At 47.3% G+C, this 23655-nt stretch overlaps 9 protein-coding genes across 9 annotated transcripts; 5 read left to right on the top strand and 4 right to left on the bottom strand.

The window, feature by feature from the left end:
- Window positions 1-671: 671 nt before the first annotated feature.
- On the top strand, window positions 672-1466 carry C8Q69DRAFT_505320 (O-methyltransferase; the record flags this gene model as incomplete). The annotated part of the gene is made up of 2 exons (XM_028632695.1): window positions 672-1197; window positions 1255-1466. 2 exons carry the CDS (start codon window positions 672-674, stop codon window positions 1464-1466), a joined length of 738 nt encoding a protein of 245 aa, XP_028488346.1.
- A 920-nt stretch (window positions 1467-2386) lies between these two features.
- Window positions 2387-4751, top strand: C8Q69DRAFT_180617 (synaptic vesicle transporter). The gene is made up of 6 exons (XM_028625864.1): window positions 2387-3140; window positions 3212-3272; window positions 3323-3570; window positions 3639-4035; window positions 4107-4238; window positions 4318-4751. Exons 1-6 carry the CDS (start codon window positions 2625-2627, stop codon window positions 4416-4418), a joined length of 1455 nt encoding a protein of 484 aa, XP_028488345.1. The 5' UTR covers window positions 2387-2624; the 3' UTR covers window positions 4419-4751.
- A 6411-nt stretch (window positions 4752-11162) lies between these two features.
- On the top strand, window positions 11163-11865 carry C8Q69DRAFT_459796 (hypothetical protein). The gene has a single exon (XM_028630105.1). It carries the CDS (start codon window positions 11299-11301, stop codon window positions 11770-11772), a length of 474 nt encoding a protein of 157 aa, XP_028488344.1. The 5' UTR covers window positions 11163-11298; the 3' UTR covers window positions 11773-11865.
- Window positions 11866-13652, bottom strand: C8Q69DRAFT_459794 (putative acetyl-CoA--deacetylcephalosporin C acetyltransferase precursor). Its single transcript, XM_028630104.1, has 3 exons — window positions 13437-13652; window positions 12986-13370; window positions 11866-12914 (listed from the first exon to the last, which is right to left on the bottom strand). Exons 1-3 carry the CDS (start codon window positions 13444-13446, stop codon window positions 11984-11986), a joined length of 1326 nt encoding a protein of 441 aa, XP_028488343.1. The 5' UTR covers window positions 13447-13652; the 3' UTR covers window positions 11866-11983.
- Window positions 13653-13670: 18 nt separating this feature from the next.
- Window positions 13671-15714, top strand: C8Q69DRAFT_459793 (putative nitrilase). The gene is made up of 9 exons (XM_028630103.1): window positions 13671-14046; window positions 14100-14170; window positions 14230-14423; window positions 14486-14586; window positions 14655-14708; window positions 14773-14881; window positions 14987-15196; window positions 15266-15309; window positions 15378-15714. The coding sequence occupies exons 1-9, from the start codon at window positions 13859-13861 to the stop codon at window positions 15430-15432; spliced, it is 1026 nt and encodes a 341-aa protein (XP_028488342.1). The 5' UTR covers window positions 13671-13858; the 3' UTR covers window positions 15433-15714.
- Window positions 15715-15943: 229 nt separating this feature from the next.
- Window positions 15944-17565, bottom strand: C8Q69DRAFT_459788 (Cys/Met metabolism PLP-dependent enzyme-domain-containing protein). The gene is made up of 2 exons (XM_028630102.1): window positions 16702-17565; window positions 15944-16625 (listed from the first exon to the last, which is right to left on the bottom strand). Exons 1-2 carry the CDS (start codon window positions 17470-17472, stop codon window positions 16272-16274), a joined length of 1125 nt encoding a protein of 374 aa, XP_028488341.1. The 5' UTR covers window positions 17473-17565; the 3' UTR covers window positions 15944-16271.
- A 3-nt stretch (window positions 17566-17568) lies between these two features.
- Window positions 17569-18108, bottom strand: C8Q69DRAFT_414730 (Cys/Met metabolism pyridoxal-phosphate-dependent protein; the record flags this gene model as incomplete). The annotated part of the gene is made up of 2 exons (XM_028628337.1): window positions 17900-18108; window positions 17569-17830 (listed from the first exon to the last, which is right to left on the bottom strand). Coding segments are annotated over exons 1-2 (297 nt in total), but the record flags the coding sequence as incomplete, so codon positions are not given.
- Window positions 18109-18463: 355 nt separating this feature from the next.
- C8Q69DRAFT_459784 (hypothetical protein) lies at window positions 18464-21700 on the bottom strand. Its single transcript, XM_028630101.1, has 10 exons — window positions 21275-21700; window positions 21156-21201; window positions 20962-21082; window positions 20696-20876; window positions 20070-20637; window positions 19976-20014; window positions 19845-19913; window positions 19521-19780; window positions 18844-19460; window positions 18464-18783 (listed from the first exon to the last, which is right to left on the bottom strand). Exons 1-10 carry the CDS (start codon window positions 21361-21363, stop codon window positions 18734-18736), a joined length of 2040 nt encoding a protein of 679 aa, XP_028488339.1. The 5' UTR covers window positions 21364-21700; the 3' UTR covers window positions 18464-18733.
- On the top strand, window positions 21697-23556 carry C8Q69DRAFT_496898 (putative aspartate semialdehyde dehydrogenase). Its single transcript, XM_028632272.1, has 3 exons — window positions 21697-22077; window positions 22129-22386; window positions 22475-23556. Exons 1-3 carry the CDS (start codon window positions 22047-22049, stop codon window positions 23275-23277), a joined length of 1092 nt encoding a protein of 363 aa, XP_028488338.1. The 5' UTR covers window positions 21697-22046; the 3' UTR covers window positions 23278-23556.
- The last annotated feature ends 99 nt before the right edge of the window (window positions 23557-23655 follow it).

Genomic DNA, 23655 nt, shown 5'->3' with positions numbered 1-23655 from the left:
ATGGATGCCATATACTGATAAACTGGCAGGGTACTACTGTGTATGTTGAGCATCAGACCATGAAGGCGCTTGGCGACCGTGGACGAATCACTACGGTCACATCATCCCGAGCCAATTGCCCATCGACCACGGATGAGACAGACTGTTTCGACGGGCATTCGCCCTATTAGCATTCTGAATTGATTAATTCCATGCTGGAGGAGCTTTACTTATGAATTTGAAACTTGTAACGATCATTCTCGAGGGTAGTGTGACTAGCAGCCTGTCCAGATGACCAAGGACCAGACCAAATGCCGTACAACACTTAAGTTCATTCTGTTACGACACAGTGCTATTCCCCAGAATGCAAAAAAAAACCCCTTTGAAGCAGAGAATAGGCAATTCATATGCAATGAGGGAAACCATCCCTAGTTTCTTTAAAGAGGCTGAATTCAGTTTAGTTATTATGACTCTCCAACGTTGAGTCACTCCGGGTTAGACCCTCCCGTGTCCCCGCGCCAGTTGAGATGATGATTGGGGTATGCAGAGTGCATATTATATTGTCTTCTTCATTTTGCTTCAAGCAGAACTTGTTGGCCAACATTCTCCTGTTGTTTGCCATCGCTACGTCCCTGATCTCCTCCTTTCTGGCTGAACCAAAGGCTCCCAAAAGCCCAATTCGCTGTGTAAGCATGTCAGCCCCTTCGCCCGTCGATGCTCCGCAGCATGTCCTGGAGCTCCTCTCTGAACTCCATCAGAAGTCACTGGAACAGGAAGCTGCCATGTCTTCTGCAAAGAAAGGAAAAGTCTTCTCAACAGAAATACTGGATGATCTGAAAGATCAAAAGCCCAGTGGCAGCCCTCAAAATGAATTTGATCAGCTCATGCGTGACAAGTTCATCGCACTGGACGAAGATAAATGCCAATTCACCTACCAGCTCATCAACGCGATGGGGGCCACGAATATCATCGAGGCAGGGACCAGCTTCGGAGTCAGCACCATCTATCTTGCTCTTGCTGTCGCTAAAACGAAAGCCGCTACAGGTAAATCCGGAATTGTGATTGCGACGGAAAAAGAGAAGCAAAAGGCGGACATCGCACGCAAGTACTGGGCGCAATGTGGTGCGATGGTTGAGGACCAGATTGATCTAAGAGAGGGAGATCTGCTTGAGACTCTGAAAGACGGGCTGCCCCAGATTGATCTCCTCCTTCTCGACAGTGAGTGATACCGTGTCATCGGTCTTTGATTTCCTTGCGCTAAACGAACATATATAGTTTGGTCAGCCCTTGCTCTTCCAACACTCAAGACTGTCCTGCCTCGTCTTCGACACGGCGCAGTTGTGCTGACCGACAACACAATATCTGGCTCTGAGGGATACGCGGACCTGCTGGGATATCTACGAACCCCCGAGAATGGATTTCAGAATATGACTCTTCCTTTTACCAATGGGTTTGAGATGAGTGTTTACTTGCCAAAATCACATTGAATGTGGCTTGGGGGAATACTTATTCGTCTAGATGCGACAAATCTATTCGTCTTCTTCGAGGAACGCTTTCTCTCAGCGAGCTGGTTGAACTAATCCCAGCGTAGACCTAGAGGATGGCAATGCAGTCGAAATTCTACAGGACGGGTAGTAATGCACAGCTCCAGGTAACAACTTACAACGTCATGAGCGGCTGCGTATAACCCCAATACCTGCATTAGATATGGAACTTATTGGAGTGTAGATACTAGGGGAAAATGGAAATATCTTCGGATCTACATGCAACAACTCAACCTTCGCAGCCATGCGGAAGCATAGTGGTGGATTTAGAGTCGTTTTTATACTACCAAGACATATCGAGTGGGTCCATATCTACACTTTTATGCCCGACGGATCACTCCTCCACGCTTCGGGAAACGGAAAAGATACCGAATAGAAACGGTCAACTTACGCAACGGTGAAAACCCTTGGATTTCTTCCCACATGGCCAACTCACCGCAAGATGGCAAAGGCCGTGGACCAATGCCTCTGAACAGCCAAGAGATTGATCCTCTTGGCAGAGAACACCAAGCAAGAAGCAGCTAGTTGAGCAGAACAACCTGGATAGACTATCGTTTCGAAAATAAACGTTTGCAGCAGGTTTCTTGGCGCCAGGTACCACCGCTTGTTCTCAGCCAGGTCCATCGTCGGCGTCCCGAAAAGACCCCGAAGCGCGCGCAATGCTTCATCAGAATTTTAAACTCGCTTTGTGGTGAGAAATGAGTCAAGCGGGCCCACAATGGATTCATTGCCGTCTTCCCTTCCACGCCATAGGCTCCTATCTCAGGGACCGGCTATGGAAACCGACAATTCGGCCCGACGAGCTGGTCTAGAGATACATATCAGTTCGGCGTTTCGCCCGATGGCAATGACGAGATAAAACTCGACACCGGGCGCATTGATTACTTCTGTTGCACAGGAATTGGTTCTTTATATATGTTATCTTCAATGATTCCAGCCACAGACTCAGATAATTCGTTTTATTTTCCATTTTCTTTCTGTTTTGGTGCAATTTTGTCTGGTTATTCCGCGGTCTGCCGATGATCACAGGAGTCTTATCTCCGCATATCCTGTTTGAAGTGGCAGTTCACTGATCCGTAGAATTTGCTTGATTCCTTCCTCATGACTGTTCAAACACCCTCATGCGACAGTCTGAGTCCACCAAGCACACCGGGGACGAAGGATGCTCTGGCCAGCTTGAATCCGGAACGCCCCCAGGCTCCGGCCGGGAACATGCTCGATAAGCCATCATTCAGGCTGCCGAAATGGCGTCGATATGTAATTCTGTTCACCGTCAGCTGGATGACTTTCGTGATTACATTTTTCAGCACAGCCTTTCTCACTGCAATGCCTGAGATCGCCGAGGAGTTCTCGACAACCAGCGAGAAGATAGCCGCCACCAATTCGGGCGTTCTGATAGCAATGGGTTTCTCGTCGCTATTCTGGATCCCAATTGGCAGACTGATTGGTCGCAGATGGGCGTACAATTGCGCTGTCATGTTTCTTTGTCTCTGCTCGATCGGTACCGCGTTGTCGATCAACATGGCAATGTTTACCGCAATGCGTATCCTGTCCGGTTTCACTGGCACGTACTTTATGGTTGCCGGCCAGTCTATCTTGGCTGATATCTTCCCTCCTGTACGTATGCGAACGCGAATCAATGGTTGTACAATCTTTCGAAGTCAAGCACATGCTGATATGAGGGCCAGCTTGTCCGAGGCACCGCCGTGGGATTCTTCATGGCCGGCTCTGTGAGCGGTCCTGCTATTGGTGAGAAGATAGCTTTCCACGGATCATGATAGAGAATTAACGCAATATAGCTCCCTGTATTGGCGGAGTCATCGTCACTTTCGCCCACTGGCGAGTCATCTTCTGGGTACAGCTCGGAATGGCCGCACTGAGTTTTGTCATGGCGGTGTTTTTCGTCCCGGATATCGAAAAGATAAACAGCGTCGAAACATCAGATTCTGAAAAGAAAGAACCTCCCACGTCGCTATTATCGGTTCTTTACGCAATGAACCCCATCCGTGTGTTCACTTTCTTCGTGTATCCGAACATCTTCTTCGCCGTACGTACTTGCTTCGCTCTGAGCCACAATGATGATGAGAGTCCTGCAGTTAACAGAAACACAACCAGGATTTCACCTGTGGATTACTCGCCTTCTTCCAATATTCCCTGCTCACATCTGTACGGAGCATCTTCGGTCCTCGGTTTAATCTCACAACGGCTCTGATTAGTGGTCTATTCTACCTTGCCCCTGGCGCCGGTTTCTTAGTGGGAAGCCTCGTCGGTGGCAGATTGTCAGATCGGACCGTAAAGAGATACATCAAGAAGCGTAACGGCGTCCGAATACCACAAGACCGACTGCATAGCGGTCTACTATGGGTTCTGACCATGCTACCTGCCGCAACCCTGATCTACGGCTGGACCTTACAGGAGGGTGTGGGTGGAATGCCTGTTCCGATAATTAGTGCCTTTTTCGCCGGTTGGGGTCTGATGGGGACTTTTAATGGATTGAATACTTATACAGCTGGTACGTTAACGTAAATAACGACCCCTTCCCCCTCGAGCAAGCTCTAACTAAACATTCTATTGCAACTACAGAGGTCCTTCCAGCTCACAAGACTGAAGTCATCAGCGGGAAATATGTGATTCAGTATATCTTCGGCGCGAGTGCGAGTGCGGCCGTCGTTCCTATGATTAATAGTATCGGTGCAGGATGGACATTTACTATATGTAAGCGACATTAACCCCGTTGCTGATTCCGCCTTATTTAATATCCTACGTCCGCGGACTAACTTTTCTATTCAAACAGGCTCCGCAATGTTTATGCTCGGTGGCGCTCTGACATTTCTTATTGCGAAGAGAGGTCTCAATATGCAGGAGTGGGCGACGAAGAAAGTGTTGAGAAAGTAATGGATTAATGTCAGTGTTGAACCCGCAAATAAAGCTTTGAATAGAGGAGGATTTGGTCTACGACGATTACGCCCATATGACCTGCATTATTGATGGAAGGGGCCGAATAACAAAGATTTTTCCTTTTTTCGTGGCATAATAGATAGACATGCATATGCATCTGGAGTTTTGCGTTATTTTCTTTGAGTTGACTATGTATGTGAAGTCAAGACGATACGAACAACATGAGCCATAGAGAAACACTCAAACGATGTCTGGTTTTCCTCTGCCCGTCTAAGCAAACAAGTGGGATAACATATTATTAACGCATCCGAGCCTTGTCAGTATCCTGGTCTGCATGCACCACATCCGGTCCATGCCAGCCTATCTACTCCGTAGGCTCATGCTCACAATCCCAGGGGATAGTCATGGTGATTCTAGCGAATCACCATAGTCAATTTAGCCGTCAGAGACAATGCTTAAAGTGAGATTGTCGATCCGCACGAGTACCTCGATTGTCGTACTTGAACACTCCCATTGTTCCTCTACGATGGAGCTTCTTCGGTGGATGATCCAGTAATGACGCAGAAGATGAGTTCTCCACCTGAATTGGCTTCCGTCTGGTTCCAGTGTCGCTTTATGTGTGGTTTCAAATTCGCTGCGATTTCTAGCACGCGAAAAGCTTCCTAGAGACAGAACCATGGTTGGCGGATGCGGTCGGACACCAGAATGAGACCCGATGTCTTTGTAGAATCAAGGCGCGCTGAGGATGAAAATGTGAACATAGTTACCCGTATACGTTGTTTCTCTCTCCGGTTGTATTGATTTGGGGTCTTGCGAAAACATACCATAGTAGTACTTCGGCTTCGGTAGGGCTGGGTGGACGCCGTTTGATGGAGCTTCATGCGGGAAGCTTGAGTGGTTTGCGGGGTAGCTGGAGCTGGAGCTTGAGCTGGATTACATACTTCTTCGGCATCGTTGACGGCTTGAGGACAATTAACGATGGAATTTTCTGCTTATAAGTAAACAATTTCAGTCATTCCAATCTGAGCATACGGATCTTTGGTAACAAGGGGACGAGAAGTCTTTGGTGTATGTAGCCACATACGAAAAGCTCATGATACCTACCTAACTATACGATATTCTAGTAATTATCCATGTCCATCACCCGATCGTAAGACTTGCGTGCACCCCGGAAGAGAAGAAATCTAGCCATGGAATACCCCGGTCTGGATGCTGCCAATCCAAGGAAGATTTGCTAGTAGCCGGTCAGCATCTGCACCATCTACCTAGGTAGTCTCTGGCTCGATGAGTTCTCCTGCCCACGTAGTTTCTTCAATCCTCTTCCATCACACTCCCGTCCGTTCCCCTCAAGTAAAGCCTCGCGTCAAGTGCTGCTGTTCATCCAACGGAGTGTGTCCTCGGAGGGATTGATCGGAGCTACAGCAGGTTCGTTCCCCCCATGTCATTCGATCTCAACTTCCATTGCGAGTCGTTGTCCTCTATCCCAGCAGTTTTGTCGTTGAAGCCTTGCATATATCGGTTTAGGTCGTTCTGAACCTGGCAGATGCTCACACCATATCTGCTCCTCACGATAATCACTGTACAATAACCCGTTAGCTCTCAGTCGGTTGGATACATTAACCCGATTTAAGTATCATTTCTAACCATCATTTCTCCACAGCCTTCCTCTACCAACCTCGCTATGGCTGCTATCAGTCTTATCGAACATGCAACTGTCCCTGGTGTCGGTGGCCCTGACCTCAGTAGACGTCGTCATCATCGTCATAACTGGGCAGCCAGAGAGCCCGGAGTCGTTCTCGTTTTCTGTATTGTCTTCCTCGTCGCATGCGGTTTCCTCGCTCTGTTCCTATATCGAAGATGGTTGGCCCGGAAAGCAATCAAGGCTGCTGAAGATGGATAATTTGGCGGAAGTCATCAAATGTGAGAGACATATATTATCGAAGTCACGTTACTTGGCTGGTTTATAAAGACCGACATTACGGCGGTGATCGATTGAAGCAGTCTTGGGGCCTGTTGGCTTGGCTAAACGCAGAGGGGTACACTGACGAAAATACTGCGAGAGGCTCTTGATTTTCTGCGATAGTTCTGCGTTTCAGAGAGAATCGATCCCTCTATATTGTTCAGACTTTCGTTCCGCCTGTACAACAGGATTAGTGGGCGATTTAATACAGCGGACTATCTGGGCGCTAATGGAGTTAGATCGCAGAGAATTGCTTTTTTCTTGGAGAACTATCTAATATAACAGGACTAGAGGATATCTAGTAGGTCAGTTAAATAGGCCTATATATCAATCTGTCTAATTACTTGCTCCGGTTGGCTTAGTAGAATTCCTCTTAGGGAATATACAGCATCCACAGATGATAACCCTCTCCTAGTATGTTCCAGGTGGTGATCTTAGAGGAATTCTCTGTTTGCTTGAAGATTCACGGGAAGTACGTGAAACAAAGGATATCCAACGATTGCCATTCCCGACAAAGGAGAAACAGCATTCACAAAGAACAAATACAGGCACAGGGTGGCTCTACAGGTTATTTTGTTTATTGCTCACTTTGATGATTGAATTTGCCTTGACTGTTTCGGATGCTGCCTATTTATGGGGGATATATCTCCCTCTTGAACCCCCATCGCCGCTTCGAATCAAATAATTGAACTACTTCAAGCTACATCTGGTCAGGAGATAGTTTCTCAATCAAGCCTTCTTTCCTTCTGGAAGTCCCTTGAGCCAGCCATCCTGAAGCAAGACGACTGCCACTACCAGTAATCTTCTCAGTCCTATAATGTCTTCCTCTGTGTCTCTGTCATTCAGGGTCCCAATGACTACGGGACATTCTGTTGCCGGATATACAACCATACCACCTACCAGCACACGAGCTATTGTCCTGCCGACTCCTCCATACACTGCCAATCACAACAACCACAACGATAGACTTCTTGAGTTCAGTGATGGGATCAAGAGTACCGATGACTTCTCAGCAACACCAAGCCCCGAACCTGAACTCAGAGGTGGCGGCAGGTGCGGCGCATGCGGGCGTGGGGGAGGAGGCTATGGGTCTGGAGGCGGTGGATATCATAATGCTGCAAACTCACTGAACGGTTGGAACATGAAGAGCGGCTTGAATTGGAAGTCTCTTATTACTCTATGCGGGTTCCTGGTTGCCAGAGCGGGCATGGTGTTTGGCGGTGGTTTAGGGGCTTGAGAAATGATTGATATCAGGGAGTAAGACTTGAATTTTTATTTGGAGGTCTGCTGTCTCGAGTGAAAGTAGATGCGATTCTTTCTTGGGCTCTGCATATCTTTCCTTTTATGTCGTCTCTTGGATATTGTCTTGAAGTTCGGGGCATGCCGACTACTTGAATAGGAATTATGAGAATAAGATTGTAGTTCTGTCCTTAGAGACTTTCAAAATCTAATCAATAGTATCTGGTGCCATGGCTGTGGTCTATCCGTTGATAATTGTAACTTGGCCCAGTTGCATTCCCTCCTACACTTCATACTTATATCCATATGTCTGCTGGATCTATACTGCCTCCACATAAAGATTTATAGGATAGCTATACCGGGCCCGCCTGAAGGGCAGACATGCCCGCACGTTCTAAGGCATAAAGTTAGTTATATGTGTAACCCTTCTCTTGTTCACTCCAGATCTGTCTTTCTCTTCTTTCCGGCACGTTCTATGACATCGCCGCTTAGTCGGCATGCGCTTAGTCGTTGTTGACATGACAGGTGACCCACGAAACATGTTCTTCAAATCCTCACACGCTCGATGTTAAAGCTTGCTCTTTCTTATCATCCACTGTCACTCCTTTAGTATCTTTTCCTTCCAAGTTGAGATAAACCCCAAAAACAGGCTTTCTTTTATAGATCCCAGCAACCGCATACGTTCCTTATCATCACCATGTGCCGTCACACAGTCTACAGCTACACCAACTGCAAGCACGTTGATAAATGGGAAATCGATGTCTGCTTCGAGCCAGAGGCTCTCGGAGAATCTGGGACCAGTCTCGCCCAGCGTGACTCCAAGACCCTTCGCCAGGCATTGAAATGCAAGGAGAACAAAATCTACTCCAGCCTCGTTGTTTCAAACAACATGCTTATCGCTAATTGCCCGAAGTGCGTTATCAATGGGTGCCCTCAGACGACCATTTCTGTTTCTACGGGCGTCCAGCCACGCGTGAAGCGAGTTATGAAGAAAGACACCGGGACCGATCAGACTGACAATTTCATGACGAGCATGTTCAGCAAGGAAGGTGCCGCGAGCACTGAACCGAAGGAAGATTGGGAATCGATCTTCTATACCGATGCTGAGCTTGACGTCGGCGAGGACGATGAGGACGATGGATCCGAGGAAGGTGATGCTAGCAAGGATCTGTCTGCTCACGACGCTGGCTCTCCGGTTAAGAAGTGAGACGATGGAGTACTGGAGCAGTCCGAAGATTTATCCTCCTTTCTGACTACGGTTATTCCTCGTAAGTTTCTTCATTTCTGGTTCCTGGATATAAGATATCTAAGGACTTTGCTGACTACCGGCTTCCTCAAGTCGGCAGATTCTGAAGAACACAGACAAAAGAAAAAAACGAAAAAAAAGAAGAAAACAAAAAAAAGCAAGAAAACGGAACAAAAAAAATAACATCAACCTGTACTCAACAGCTTTGGTTCGGTGGACACGATTTGAATATCGGTTCTACAATTCGGCCCTCCCGCACGAATTTGGCCTTGAGATATCGATTGGGGAACCGATGCCAGCTTTACTGTTTGTACCTAAGGAATGCCATATGGATGGCGAGTTGGAATTCCATCGAAGCTTGACTTGTTTGCCTTGCTTTTAGATAGCGGCAATAAACAATGTCTATTTGATACTCCATCTCTTGCTCTAGGACACATCTCTGTAGTTGTAACTGATAAACCCAGTCATTATCTCAGACTAGACTGTAATTCTTCATTTTCCTTTGAAAGAACCCTCCTCACATCCCTGTGAAGGTGCTTTTAAGACTGCTCACCTCATTAGACATGCCCCCTGTCTCTTCAGGTAACACATTGGCTCGTTATTTACCATGATGATGTCGTCCATCGCCATGCCGACAGGGTAGCGTCCAGTGTGAGGAGTTAACCATAGCATCTCTGTCTCTCATTTTTTGCTCCGGAGCTCTTCCTCGGACACCTACTCATTCTCCCTGCTGCTTGAACAGATCAAATCTTTGAAAATCCCACAAGATCAAGATCAAAACTCTCTCGCCATGCCTATCGGACTAGAGACAAGTGCTCGGTCCACCCCTTCATCCTTCGACGAACATCGTCTCCGTCGCATGGGCACTCGTCAACTCCCAGACAGCCATTTCGAACGTTTTGTCGAGCATCATTTCTCCTGTGGTCATATTTGCATGTACTACCCTCGTATTCCGACCTTGATCTACGTCCCGCATATCTGGAAGCGCAACATGCCATGCCCCAGCTGTGCAGCCAAGATGTCCTTCGAGTACATCTCCAGGAGGAAGTACGAAAGATCCATCCGGTACAAGGCAAAGGCGTGGTTTCGGCGCGTCTTTAAGAACAATGTCAAGATGGTTGATCCCATGGAATGGCAGTGGGCTGAATAGGAGACTCTCTTGAGGTGTGTTGATCCCCTGACATGACGAATGACTTATACAGTACTAAAGTTTTTGTCGATTAGGAATCCGGATCATGATGTCTGGGGCCCACCGGGGCAATATTTTACAGATGGGAGATAGGACAAATGAATATCAAATTTAAGATTTGTGCATTATCCAGGCTGCCTATAACGTATTCTGGTACTCGCCCGATGTAGATTCCGTAGCTCATGGGCACATAAAGATGTAGTATTCACAGATTGATCCGCATAGTATGGGAATAAGCAATCCAGGCGGCTGTCAGAATTATAAACAATAGGCTGATCTCCTTCTGTCATATTCCCGTGATCCATATCGGTATATCCCGATAGTTCGCTTCAGTTGTGAGGGGTATAGTAAGATGGTACTTGTTGATATTTCTCCAAAACATAGCGCTTCTCTCTGTCAAGTGCCGTTCCTACGGGTATCAGCCATGCTACACACTAACCCTGTCGATTCTGCCTGGAATCACAATATTGGATTATTCGACAAAGACTGCTATTTTAATCAGACCCCAATACTCAATCATACGTCGAGTTCCACGGATTCTATCCCTTAAACATGAATCTCTGCATTCTATAGCCTCCATCTATCGTCGCTATTTTGATAACTTCCCCTAAACGTGTCCCCATTCCGCTCGCTACTTCATAGTCTGTCTTAAAGAAGGACCTTAAACGCAATGCCAGAAGCTTCAGAAGTGTCTACCCTTCAGTATTCTCGGGCTCCCGTCCTTGTCACCTGGAACCCTTGTGGTCATATAGAAATCAGCCGTGGTCCACCAGGTACACGGGATCTCAATGATCCAGAAAGAAGATCTTGCAATGGGCGTTTGATAGGAAGCAGTCGGACGGAGCGAGTCTAAGGGAGCGATGGCACAGGGTCTAAAAGAACAGAAGCAGTAATAGAAATGGAAGATCAGGCTAAGTCTGTGCCATCGGAGAGTAGTGCTGTAGAGGGTAGTGGTGATGCTGCGAGGGGGGAATGACGATTCAAAGGATCGTACCGAAGAGAAAGTCGATTGTTGTGAAAGCTAGGTTCTCTAGGATAGGTTGTAAGGGAAGTTCGATCAGGAGGTAAAAGGATATTGGCATGAAGGGGGATAATGTTCCAGAACTACCTAGCAATGATTAGCACTGACATACGCCTTTTAGAGTGAATACAAAGGATAATACAGGTCGCAAGTGACAAAAGATGTTCCCAGGAAGGCTGGTCTTTATCGCGGACAATCCAGTATCGCCTCAGAAGCCTTTCTATGGCATCACAAAGACTGGTGTCAGCAATGGAAAGTAAACCTGTCTCATTGATTTTTCATCAAGGACAAGGTGCTAAATATTCTCTCCCCACATGCAGCCATTTATATCTGCATATAAAATATCCCAAACTGCCAAATAATAATCAGAAATCACACCTTTCCAGAAAGACAAAACATAAGACCATGAACCACCTTATTATCGTCCTTCCCATCCTAGGGACACTCGGTCTCCTCTATGGTCTCCAGCACAGAAAACCATATTCTTCTCGACAAAAGATACCCGAAAAGCACTGGCCACGCAACGATGGTACCATTTTGCAACGTTATGGTTCCTCGCGATCTGAGACGTCGTGTTCTGGACAGAGGGCGTCGAGTACGAAATGGAAGATTGAAAAGAGGGGTCGTGTACGAGAGTTATGGATGAAGAAGAAGAGCGAGGTAGAGATCCTGGAGGTGATTGAAGAAGAAGGGTGAAGTGGGTTCTTCTTTCATTAAGTTGCTGTGAGAACGAATGCCGGGAAGGGTTTTTGGTACGGGGTTGAGTAGCATAGATAGATCATTCACTCAGGTGCGGTGGAACCAATGTCACACAATCCATTTCTTATTAAAGTCCTAACCCATGTGTGGTACGATGTTCATCTGCCTAGGTATATGCACACAGTATTCGAATTCTGGGCCGTCTCCATCAGTCCAGCTCACCCACACTGATTTTATTCGTCGAATTGGGCATGTCAACCTCAGCTACTCTCTCCGTGAATCCTTCGTACATGGCTGGAAATAACCATTTCAGCCTGTCAATAATCAGATGATTCAACTGTTCGAACTCAAGCAGAAATGCATCGTGTCCGTCCGACGACTTGAGCATCGTCAAGGTGGCGTCTGGAAGGCAAGCGGCCAGGTGGTATTGTTGGTCAGGGAGAAAAAGAACATCAGAATCGATGCCAATGACCAAGGCATGCGGCGGTACGCGGGACAGTACTTTGGCCGTGATGTTGTCTGGAAGCGTTCCCTCGCCATTCGAACAGAGATGACAGTCTTCAGGGACTCGACCACGCCGAATATCGTGCATATCCATTTTATGGATCAAGTGTAAATAGCAGTTTGCGTCAAAACGACGCAGAAACTTGGCTCCTTGGTAGTCGAGATATTCCTGTGCAGAAAACTGCCTCATAGTCGAGTTGCCCAAGGCCGGTGATGGTGGTTTCACTGGCAGTTTAGATGATGAGCCGTTACATGCTGCTGGCTCTGCAGGTGGTGTTAAACACTTAGTTTGGCTGGACGGTTTTCTGCCAAATCGCTTCTCGAAACTCTCCCCTGAACGGTAGGTTAACATAGCCACCATGCGCGCTGTCGCAAGACCGGATGTCGGCTGCTGGTTTGGTTCATAGTAACCGTCACGGAACAGAGGATCTGAGCGAATACATCTCCTCTGGACCTCAGACCATGAAATCCCCCAAGCGCTCTGAGCAACTGAGGTTCCAATAGGGATAATTGTCCTAACGAAGCCGGGCGGCGTACAGAGAGGCCACTCGATCGTTGTCATGCCTCCCATGGACCCTCCAATCACTGCAGCGACGGACGAAACGCCCAATGCATCGAGAACTAACTTCTGGGCTCTTCCGCGGAAGAAGTTAGCAACGAAAGTCCCGTATATAGTACACTTGGGGATATCCATTTCAGTACGCACATTACATCATCCCTAATGCTGGTGGGTGGGAATTCAGGGCCATATGGCAGTCCAGTGTCAACATTTATTGTCAAGGGCGATGAGCTTCCATATGGCGATCCGAGCGCATTTCCGCAAAAAATAAAGAACCGGGTATAGTCGAAGGCTTTCCCTGGGCCCATGAGAGGCGCCCACCAATCTGCAACATCACTGCTCCCAGATAATGCGTGACAGATTACCAGCACATTGTCACGGGTGGAATTGAGCTGGCCCCAGGTCTTGTAGGCCACCTGGCACGACTTCAGCACATGCCCGGACTCAAGTGTTAAAGACGGGATCAGTGCGATGCGCTGACCAGAGATGAGCTCTGTAAAAGGATTTTGCTGCTCTGGTTTGTAGTCAAGTGCTATTAAGCTCATATTAGTCCTGTCTATAGAAGTAAAAAGCATATCCGGGAGGATCTCAAACTTGCCGATAGCCATAATAGCTGTCTTCTAAGAGCAACGTCGTAGATGGGTGATTGCGTGGATGGCAGAATACCTTCCACTGCATATTTCTTATGTTTTATTTCATGTTGTACAAGGGCGAATATCCCCATTGTTAACAGTTTGTATAGAATGGAACAATTAGCGATACGTAATACTGGGCTGTTCATTCGGCGTTTGCTGATTCGCCTTGCAAAGCCCGTTCATCGGGTTTAGTTGATCTTCGTTCCTGATAAGCCCCGAGATATCTATCAGTATCACCGCGGAGCCAATGGAAACTATTTGCACCTTTTACCGGCATTCCCAGAGGTTTCAAGTCTTCTGTTTCTTCTTCTCTCTTTCCTTCGTTTCGCGTGCTATTTAAAATAGCATACCATAGCCGTCTCTATTATTCCCTTATATTTTCCATATGACAGGATATCGGCGCCCGACACAGACGAAATCCACCCCGAACAACATGTCTCAATTGTCCGACAGCATCGTGGTTGCAGCTATCCAAGCTGCTCCTGTCTCATTTGATTTGCCAAAAAGCATACAGAAAGTGGCCGAGTTTACCTCGAAAGCAGCAGCAGCAGGAGCTAACCTCGTCGTTTTCCCGTGCGTTTTCGCCCCCTCGAATTTTGCGAAAATTGGCAGCTAAGGGGTCTTAGGGAGGGTTTCCTGTCGGCCTATCCATGGAGGTACGCTTTTGATGCAACAATTGGCGCGCGAGAGCCTCGAGGTTCGTGTGGACCCCGCGTTCTATCGTGAAAGTGTTTGCCAGCCTAATACCGGAAGCAGGCCGCAAGTGGTATGCTAAATACTACAACTCAGCTGTTGCCATTCCTTCGGTAGAAATGGATCAGTTATGTGAGATAGCCAAGGAAAACAACGTTTACCTTTCAGTGGGAATTATAGAAAAAGACGGCGGGACTCTCTACTGCACAGCGTTGCTTCTGGGTCGCGACGGTGCCGTCTTGAGCCGACATCGCAAAGTATACAATACCTACCTATATACCTTCTGTTAGCTTTGACATATTGATTGATGGATTCTTAGTTGATCCCAACGGCGGCTGAACGGTTGGTTTGGGGTAGAGGCGCCGGTGACGGGTTGGATGTCGTCGACACTGATATTGGCAAAGTCGGAGGGCTCATCTGGTAACAAAACCATTCCTTTATTTTGTTTTTTGTCATGCTTATATGGCTTATTCTGATAATCCATTTAGTTGGGAGAATTACATGCCTGCTGCGCGCCTGGCATTGTACCAACAAGGGATCGAGTGAGTCCCCTTCCCCCTTTTTGACACTTGACCTCGCGAGACCGCAACCTTACTCAATGGTCAGAATATACATCGCCCCCAATGCCGACGACCTGCCAAGCTGGATCGCAACAATGCAGCATATTGCGAAAGAAGGGCGATGCTTTGTTATTTCAGTAAACCAGTTCTGCAAGGTTTGTAATCTCTTCGTCCCCCCCTTCTGGCCTCCTTAAATCTTTTCTTGTTTTGAGAGCCAGGGAGAAAAGAGATCCCTCGCTAATCCGACTTTTCTTCGCAAGGTATCCGATTTCCCTTCTGACTACCCCCCTTTTACACCGGAGCACCACGACCGCAAGCCCGATGGGTCTCGATGGGAGCCAGACGACATCCTGAGTCATGGCGGTTCCTGCGTGGTTGGGCCTCTTGGCACCTTTGTCTCACAGCCAGTGTGGGACAAAGAGGAAATAATACTCGCAACGTTGAACAAGTCCGATATCGTAGAGGCTCGGGTGAGTTTCAATTCAATCCAACGGCGTTAGATATTCTGCTCTGGACTAATCAAAATCCACCTCGCGCAGTTGGACTTCGACCCTGTCGGTAGCTATTCACGGCCGGATATCTTGTAAGAAAGCTATCTATCTAGATACCGTTGGCGAGAGTTCTGCTGACAAACTGATGTTTCTTTTCTAGCTCCTTGACCGTCAACACAAAACCAGGCGTAAATGTGTCGTTTAAAGAGGCGTAAGTGGGATCTTAAATAGAGAACAAATGGAACTCAGCGCATTGCATTTTGACATTTTCGAAAATCCATTTTCATTGCAAGGGACTAAACGCGGAGGAGTTGATGCGTGTTCTTAAGTGAGCGAGACTTGGGAAGCGAACGGTAGACTGCAAGCCAGTGAATCAAGAAATTGCCATTGGTAACAATGGATAACAATAATTTCATAATTCCACTTAGTATGTGATTGGTCCCAGAGTATAAGCCGATGTACATATCGAACCTCCTAGAATTAAATCTATCAAGGCATTGTCCTCGTTCCGACAGTTCAATATATACTCTCGAACTTTAAATGGCGCGGAAGTAAGATCATGACCGAACCACCTAGTAGATCGCTAGGTTGCTTTCTTTGCTCTAGTACACCCCATACTTATCTCCTAATTACACGGATCTAGCAGGTTCTATGTCAACAGCCTGGTACAAACAGATAATAAGACAGGTCATTATGTAATAGCCTTTATGCGCCGACATATATTAACCAGGACTTGTACAAATGGGATCATACTCGCTGAATATTTTTCCCTCTATCTATTGTCAAAATTAGGAAACGCACAGATGACATGATCTACCGGGTAGAACATTGGAATATCATGTTTAACCTCAAAAGAATAACCCCATATCTTGGACTTAGGAAATAACATATTGTTTGCTTAACTAAAATTTCCAGAATCTCGTGAGCAGACACGTTATGGATATGGACATTGTAGTATACTAGAAGACAAAATCAGACAATCGCATTACTGCGTTAGAAAAAAAAAATAAAAAAAAGAAAAAAGAAAAGAAAAGAAAAGAAAAGTCTAAGATCTTCAAGCGACAACCGGCTTGGGCGCCGCAGTGCCTAGATCCTTCATAAATCCATCCTTGTACAAAGCCATAGCCTTGTCAAAAGGATCACCATTCAGCTTAGCAGCTGGCTTCAGTCCCGCCGCAACAAATGCTTGCTCAAAGTCATGCTTGATATCTTCAAAGTCCTCGAGACCGACGCTAACACGGATCAAATCTGGAGTGACTCCACCCTTGATCTTTTCCTCGTCGGGCAGCTGCTGGTGAGTCGTGACCCATGGGTGGATGATGAGCGTTTTGGCATCGCCGACGTTAGCCAAGTGACTGCACAATTTCAGATTATTGACAACTGCGCGGACTTCGTCGATCGTTCCAGCCTGTGAAATTGGCTAGTTAGCATCATTGTTCGAGTGCTTAGGGGCAGGATGATTAAAAAGAACATTTAGAACTTACCACGCCGAAAGTAAGGACGCCTCCACCACCGTTTGGCATGACTTTCTGGACGAGCTCGTAGTCTGGATGTGACTTCAGCCCGGGGTAAAGTACCCAGTTGACCGAGGGATGACTTTCGAGCCACTCCGCCAAAGCCAATGTGGTTTCGCAATGGCGTTTCCCACGCAGGCTGAGAGTCTCCAACCCCTGCAGGAACAGCCATGCATTAAATGGGCTCATACATGGACCCAGATCGCGCATGCTGTCCATTCGCAGCTTGGCAGCCAAGGCTTTGTAGCCATATGTTTCCCAAAAGCGCATGCCGTGGTAACCATCTGCGGGCTCAGTGAAACTGGGGAATTTGCCAGATGCAGACCAGTCAAAGTGACCGCCATCAATGACAATACCACCCATACTTGTTCCATGTCCGCCGATCCATTTAGTGCAGCTATGGGTCACAATGTCGGCTCCCAATACAAGCGGTCGGGACAGGTAGCCGCCCATGCCGAACGTGTTATCCACAATCAATGGTATACCATGTTTGTGTGCAACGGCGGCGATGGCTGCAATATCCGGCACGCTGTGTTTGGGATTAGATATTGTTTCGATGTATACAGCCCGAGTGTTCTCGTCAATTGCTTTGTCAATGTCGGCTGGGTCGTTGCCATGCACCCATTTAACATTGATATTGAATTTCTTCATGTAGACGCGAAACTGGTTGTAGGTTCCTCCATACAGCCAGCTGGTGCTAACAAAGTTGTGTCCAGGCGAGCAGCAGTTGGTAATGGCCATAAACTATGACTGGTCAGCTCTTTTGTTCTTGGTAGAGAACTGTGTGGATACGTGGGAGAATAATCAGGCAGAGGGATATGGACTATAAAATCGTACCTGCGCAGCGTGACCAGAGGCAGTGGCGACGGCACCAACACCTCCTTCCAGCATGGACATTCTCTGTTCGAAAACGGCATTCGTGGGATTACCCATGCGCGTATACACGTATCCATCTTTGGACCAGGCAAACTTGCTGGCGCCATCGGCAGCATCAGAAAAGTTGTATGCCGCCGTCTGATATAGTGGCACGGCACGGGAGCCGTTAATGGGATCCGGCTCCTGGCCACCATGGACCGACAATGTCGCCCATCCAGGCGTCCTAGATGAGATTTTGTCAGATCTGAAGTAGCCCTCTATTGACAAAGCCGGACAAATTCAAATAACATACTTTGTGACGTCCTTAAGTGATCCGGAGATAGACATCGAGGCTGAAGTAGTTTCTTGTCGGAAGAAGGATGGCAAGTAGCTACCGAGATAGTATCGTGAGAGAGAAGATGATTGTCTTAATGTGTCAAACGTGCTAATATTTGCGGAATCATCTGGGATAATATATCCTTCTATAATAACGAGTTCAGTAAAGAAATAAACCAAGTCCCTTATCTAACTTGTGTGAGTTATCTCGATGTCTCAACATCGATAGGTAATTATCTGCCCAAACACCGGCTTTAGAACACCGATCACAAACACCCGAGCCAAACACCGATCGGTTTAACCACATAACAACACTGATCTTGTGGCCATCTGGAAACTCCGTCTAGTTCAACGAAAGATAACAGAAGGCGATGCTTCTTGCATGGAAATAGGAATGGGTAACCCATCAACATCCCGGGAATTTCTCATCCGATAAGTTGAATTGGACGACTACCATAAAGCCCTTACGGATTCTATGTATATCTGCAGCGACTACAGTTCCTACAGCATTTTCTTCACGGATATAGGTATGCAGTATAAGGTTCTCGCTGCATCTGCCCGCTGGCGTCGACCGCCTTGAAGAGAGGAATAAGACAAACACGCGGAGCAAGAGACACGATGGATTACGTTCAGACTAAACTAATATGCTGAATTGCAGACGCCCGTGGGTACAAGATAGTATATGGACTGTAGAAATAAAACTAACATTCGAGTCCACTACGACTCCATAGTGGCTCCCGTTCCCTTTCTTGCCTCAGTAGTGCACAACACCAAACTAGTAGTTCCCCTCTACTCCACACATCCTTGCGTCCTATCTCTCGCTAGGTGGATCAAAAGAGCCTATCATCATTTTTATTTGATCTGAAAGTCCAATCAGTAAGATTTTTGGTGTCCAGGAGGTTAATGGTTCATTTCACGTACCCCTCATACCCGTGAGCGCTTCGAACGCGATGGAATAATTCTCGAGGGCTCCAACGACAGATTGTAGACCCTCGTGCAGCTGGCTGTATAATTTCGCAACTGTGGGATTGGCTGTAGAATTCTTGGGGTGCATGAGCTCTACTTTGTGACGGACCATCAGCATCGAATAACCACTCTGCATTGCACAGCACGCAAAGGACGGCATGGTGCGAGGCAGCGCCGTATTCCATGCTGGATTCCTCGATGTTAGAGAAATGGATGCACCAAGCGAGCCATAGGGGTTAGGATATGGGAGTCTGTCAAAGCACTGAGCAATATTCAACGCCGATTTGAGACAAATCTTGGTCGACATCTGATTGCCAAGTCCGAGAAGGTCCCTAACACCCAAGCCCATATCTGATGCAAGGGAAGAGGGTGTCTCTGGCAAGCTCATATCTTTCCAGGACAAGCCGGGTGGTAGAGGGAGGGAGGCGGTCGAGGTAGAGCATAAGCATATCGGAGACTTCCCTGATCCTGAACCATCCTCGCGCATCTTTGATGGCTGCAAGTCGCAGTGTTTCTGCGAGAACAGTGGAAGATCGAAGAAAGCACTGTATCGATGGAGCTTGATCCTTGCGCTGGAGAGAGTGTGAGCAAAAGTTCCTCCGTCTTCAACAGCAGAATCAGGGGTTGCCAACCTGTTCACTTTGATACGCCCTATTAATTTCAAGCAATCTGCAACTATGGACTCTTCCGGATCTAGCAAGCTCGTACTGCGATGTGGTGGGAGATACGCGTCAGCTTTGGCAGCTAGCAGCTTCATTTCATTGTCAAGCTCGCGGTTGCGCTCCAGCTTCGATTGAAGGCCAGTTCCCGCTTTCAGAGCTTTGTTTAATTCGACAACAGCCACTGTTGCAGAAACGATCGCACGTTGGGTATCGATAAAGAAGGACCATGCCTGGTATTTGGAGTGTAAGTGAGGGTGGTCAAAACGGGTGAAAGTCGGTTAGAGCCATGCTTACAGTCGAGTCTGCACCAATCGTAGGATATGGAGTAGTAAATCTCGGATCATGAATAGATATTGTCGGTTCCTTGATCATCCTTGATTAGCCGCAAACAACAATAAACGAGACACAGAGAGCGGCCGACATACAGTGACACTGACAATTGATCCCTGACATACACAGATGTACTGGCGGTTGGTGTTAGCCGCGAGATCTATTCCAGGGCTGGGGGTGAGAGCCTACCGTCATCCACCAAGCCCGGCGCCTTGCTTCTGTGAATTCATCCGGTTTCTCCATTTCTGACTCACTATGGAGACACATATCCATAGCTGCCATGATAGCCTGTCCGGCTCGCTGACGCATCCTTTTGATGTTTCCTCGCTGTGCGTATTCATATATGCTCAAGATAGAAAGGGCGATTATGCTCTCTAACTCGACTGGCACATGCTGATGGAAAGGAACGCGCTGATATACATCTGAGGCTTCAGAGAGAACCTGCGCAGGCGACGTCGAGGACGCCGGTACTTCGGTTTCAATGTTGATGCTTTCCAAAGCTGACTGGGCCAGACACTCGGCATAATTCCTGCGGAATAAGACAGCCTCTTCACTACCCGGGTTCGGGTCATCTGGATGAGGAATCAACGATAATATACTCAAGATGCCGAGGCTGAGAGGTGACGAAGGCTCGTAATCAGCATTGTTGAGATTCTGTTCGCTTTCAGAAACGGCAATGGGACGATCAGTGGGTATCGAATTTGGGGGAGGCAGTATAGGGAAATATGGATGAATGTAGACATAGTATGCTTCCAGTCTACAGTAAAATGTTAGACCTTTGTTGAACGCCTGGCCCACGGCAGCAGAACGCTTACACGTCACGATCACTCTGGTATGCCCGCACCACCGGTGATACTGGTCGAAGTGGCTGAAAGTCGGACATAATGGCATCTTGATCATGGTGAAAAATGCTGTCAAAGATCAAGTCGCTGTCCTGAAAATTGTCATCGAGGTTGCTAAGTCCGGCCCCCGGTTCAATGTATTGTTCGATTGGGACTGCGGCAAACCATTAGCAGCACGGATCAAACAAGAGTTTCTATTCTTCTTCCTTCATATTTTTGTTTTCCATCCGAGTACTTACGGAGTCGAGCCTGTTTATTCTCGCTTTTCTTCTGCATGCCGTTTTGCGTAAAACGGCGGCTCGTTCGAGCGCCTCCGCGTCTACTAGGCGTATATGCACATTCTTGTCCCTTTCTCAGGCACTAGAGATCGATTAGTTATGCACGCGTCACTTATAATTGTTGTTATTATTATTTTTGATTCAGATCAACATACATTTGTACATATTTCTTTGCCGTCGCAACGTATCCGTGAGCGCCTACTTCACCGGAAAGTCAGTTTCCGAGCAATACTCTACATCCGCTAAACTTAGCACTCGAGAAACTAAAGCGTACCAAGCGAGGCAGGCTAACTTGACCGGCGGAGCAATTGGTCCTTTCCGAGTATCGCTCCGTTTCGGCTTCTCAGAGGTTTGTTTGTCCATTGGGCCTCACACAAGTAGCTTGACTGATACTCTCTTCAGTTTCAATCAAAAGATAGAAGTGTCGGTGATTGTGGGTTCAGTCGGGAGAACTAATCTCTCTCCTGGAGAAGAATCGCCGGGATATGCGGGATTTGGACTCTTGCTTATCAGAGTCGCGGTGTTTGGTGATGTGCGACTATACGCTCTATTGTAGTATGGCGCCAACTGATAAGCCGCACGGATACGGGGCTAATAGGAATATGAATGACATCAGATCGTCCCTTGAGAGGGTTAATGGAAAGAAACTATCTCAGAAACCGAGGTAGAACGAAAGAAGTTAGGATGCGATCGAAACACGAATAAAAACAAAAGAAATGAAGATACAGTAATAAAACTTGCTCATAACCACTATCAATTATTCCTAGCTATTCCTTTTACAGCATGAGCAACGGCATCTCAGCTTTGGGGCCGGTGATATTCTCCGTCGCCTTTACCCCAGCTATCCGCTAGATGCGAAAGCGGCGTTGGTGTGTAACTCTTTTGACACGAGCGTTGTTTGCCTTTTTTATACATAAAAGTTGTATTGTATAGCGATCCTTGCCATTTGGTTTTGCGCTTTCCTTACTGGCACTTTCAATAGGTAGAGAGACTCGAATATCTTTGATAACAAGGCAATCTTCTACAGCCAAAACCATCTATATACTATGTCACCTGCAGTCACAAAGAAGAAGTGCGGTAGGTCTGAACCTCTAAGAGAGTCTTATGACCCATCGCTGACTATACAAGGTGTCCTTGGAGCGACCGGCGCCGTCGGCCAGCGATTCATCCTTCTTCTCGCGGATCACCCATTTCTCGTATTACACAAGATCGGGGCTTCATCTCGCTCGGCGGGCAAGAAGTACAAAGATGCGGTCATATGGAAGCAATCGGTCCCCATGTCGAAAGAGTTGGGCGAACTTGTCATCCAAGCCTGCAAAGCTACAGAGTTCAGCGATTGTGACCTGGTATTCTCCGGTTTGGATAGCGATGTTGCGGGCGATATCGGTATTTCCCCCATTCGTTTTCTTGTCTCTTTTTACTTCCCATGTAAGTCTACAGATCACACGGATCTCATTCACTGATTATTATCCAGAGATGGAATTTGCCAAGGCTGAAATCCCAATTTTCTCGAATGCAAAGAACTACCGCAAACATCCGCTTGTGCCACTCGTCGTTCCAACCGTGAATCCGTCGCACTTGGAGATTATCCCACATCAGCGCAAGGAGCTTGGTTTGAAGAAAGGCTTCATAGTATGCAATTCGAACTGTGCCGTCATTGGAATCGTTATCCCATTCGCCGCTCTGCAAGCCAAGTTTGGTCCTGTTGAGGAAGTGGAAGTCTTCACCGAGCAAGCTATCTCGGGAGCTGGTTATCCTGGTGTCCCTTCTCTGGATATCGTGGATAATGTAATCCCATATATTAGTGGCGAGGAAGACAAACTTGAGAACGAGGCGCAAAAGATCCTCGGTTCTATAAACGGTGATTCTACCGCGTTCGAGGAACAGAGTGGTCTACGGGTGAGCGCTACTTGCACCCGAGTCGGGGTTACAGATGGCCATATGGCATTTGTGTCGCTACGCTTCAAGAACAGACCGCCGCCAACTGCTGAGGAAGTCAAGAAGGCGTTACAAGAGCACCAATCTGAGGCCTATAGGCTGGGTGCTCACTCGGCACCAGAGCAGACAATCAGAGTCTTCGATGAGCCTGATCGACCTCAGCCAAGACTGGACCGCAACATATCTAACGGCTATACAGTCAGTGTGGGCCGCGTCCGAAGTGGCAATGGCGGCTACTTTGATATCCGTTTCGTCTGCCTCTCACACAATACTGTCATTGGTGCTGCGGGTTCGTCTATTCTGAACGCCGAAATTGCCGCGATCAGGGGATACGTGTGAATGCTATCCAGGTAAAAGACAGAAGAAATTTCTGAATCTCTGAATATTTATGCAGGGGCCTATATACCAGGTTTGTGGTAACGTGATCTAACCTGGAGATTCATAGGAGAAATTTGAAATTAGCTTTTATTCTTGGGCTGTTGTGGTATTGTAAATATTTGATAGGAATATTAAAGAGATGCGATACGTCTTTAAAAAGATAATGAGTGAGGAAGTAGGTATGAAACAGGCACCACTTGTTCCAAAACTGATCCCCTTGGCGGAATCAGGACAACCCCCTGGAAGGATAAAAACAACATATGTATCTGCACCCTTAACTCAGCCGTACTGACGTCGCTTCAGACACAGACATTGGAGAAAGCAATGTAAATCTCGAAA

Source organism: Paecilomyces variotii (genome assembly GCF_004022145.1).
Source record: "Paecilomyces variotii strain CBS 101075 chromosome Unknown C8Q69scaffold_2, whole genome shotgun sequence".
NCBI classification, from domain to species: domain Eukaryota; kingdom Fungi; phylum Ascomycota; class Eurotiomycetes; order Eurotiales; family Thermoascaceae; genus Paecilomyces; species Paecilomyces variotii.
The sequence above is the reverse complement of the archived record's forward strand: the minus strand, read 5'-3'. Positions and strand labels throughout refer to the sequence as shown.

What these genes read in the sequence shown, in the direction of transcription:
- C8Q69DRAFT_459788 (XM_028630102.1), bottom strand. Translation starts at nt 17,472, where the DNA reads ATGGCCATTACCAACTGCTGCTCGCCTGGACACAACTTTGTTAGCACC. An exon ending in GCGTCCTTACTTTCGGCGTG is followed by an intron (nt 16,626 to 16,701) that starts GTAAGTTCTAAA and finishes CCAATTTCACAG; the next exon opens with GCTGGAACGATCGACGAAGT.
- C8Q69DRAFT_459793 (XM_028630103.1), top strand. Translation starts at nt 13,859, where the DNA reads ATGACAGGATATCGGCGCCCGACACAGACGAAATCCACCCCGAACAAC. An exon ending in GCTAACCTCGTCGTTTTCCC is followed by an intron (nt 14,047 to 14,099) that starts GTGCGTTTTCGC and finishes AAGGGGTCTTAG; the next exon opens with GGAGGGTTTCCTGTCGGCCT. An exon ending in CAGTAAACCAGTTCTGCAAG is followed by an intron (nt 14,882 to 14,986) that starts GTTTGTAATCTC and finishes TTTCTTCGCAAG; the next exon opens with GTATCCGATTTCCCTTCTGA.
- C8Q69DRAFT_459796 (XM_028630105.1), top strand. Translation starts at nt 11,299, where the DNA reads ATGGCATCACAAAGACTGGTGTCAGCAATGGAAAGTAAACCTGTCTCA.
- C8Q69DRAFT_180617 (XM_028625864.1), top strand. Translation starts at nt 2,625, where the DNA reads ATGACTGTTCAAACACCCTCATGCGACAGTCTGAGTCCACCAAGCACA. An exon ending in TGGCTGATATCTTCCCTCCT is followed by an intron (nt 3,141 to 3,211) that starts GTACGTATGCGA and finishes TATGAGGGCCAG; the next exon opens with CTTGTCCGAGGCACCGCCGT. An exon ending in AGGATGGACATTTACTATAT is followed by an intron (nt 4,239 to 4,317) that starts GTAAGCGACATT and finishes CTATTCAAACAG; the next exon opens with GCTCCGCAATGTTTATGCTC.
- C8Q69DRAFT_459784 (XM_028630101.1), bottom strand. Translation starts at nt 21,363, where the DNA reads ATGGACAAACAAACCTCTGAGAAGCCGAAACGGAGCGATACTCGGAAA. An exon ending in TACCAGAGTGATCGTGACGT is followed by an intron (nt 20,638 to 20,695) that starts GTAAGCGTTCTG and finishes ATTTTACTGTAG; the next exon opens with ACTGGAAGCATACTATGTCT. An exon ending in AGCGCTCACGGGTATGAGGG is followed by an intron (nt 18,784 to 18,843) that starts GTACGTGAAATG and finishes TTGGACTTTCAG; the next exon opens with ATCAAATAAAAATGATGATA.
- C8Q69DRAFT_459794 (XM_028630104.1), bottom strand. An exon ending in AGCATTAGGGATGATGTAAT is followed by an intron (nt 12,915 to 12,985) that starts GTGCGTACTGAA and finishes CTTCCGCGGAAG; the next exon opens with AGCCCAGAAGTTAGTTCTCG.
- C8Q69DRAFT_496898 (XM_028632272.1), top strand. Translation starts at nt 22,047, where the DNA reads ATGTCACCTGCAGTCACAAAGAAGAAGTGCG. An exon ending in AGTCACAAAGAAGAAGTGCG is followed by an intron (nt 22,078 to 22,128) that starts GTAGGTCTGAAC and finishes TGACTATACAAG; the next exon opens with GTGTCCTTGGAGCGACCGGC. An exon ending in CGATGTTGCGGGCGATATCG is followed by an intron (nt 22,387 to 22,474) that starts GTATTTCCCCCA and finishes ATTATTATCCAG; the next exon opens with AGATGGAATTTGCCAAGGCT.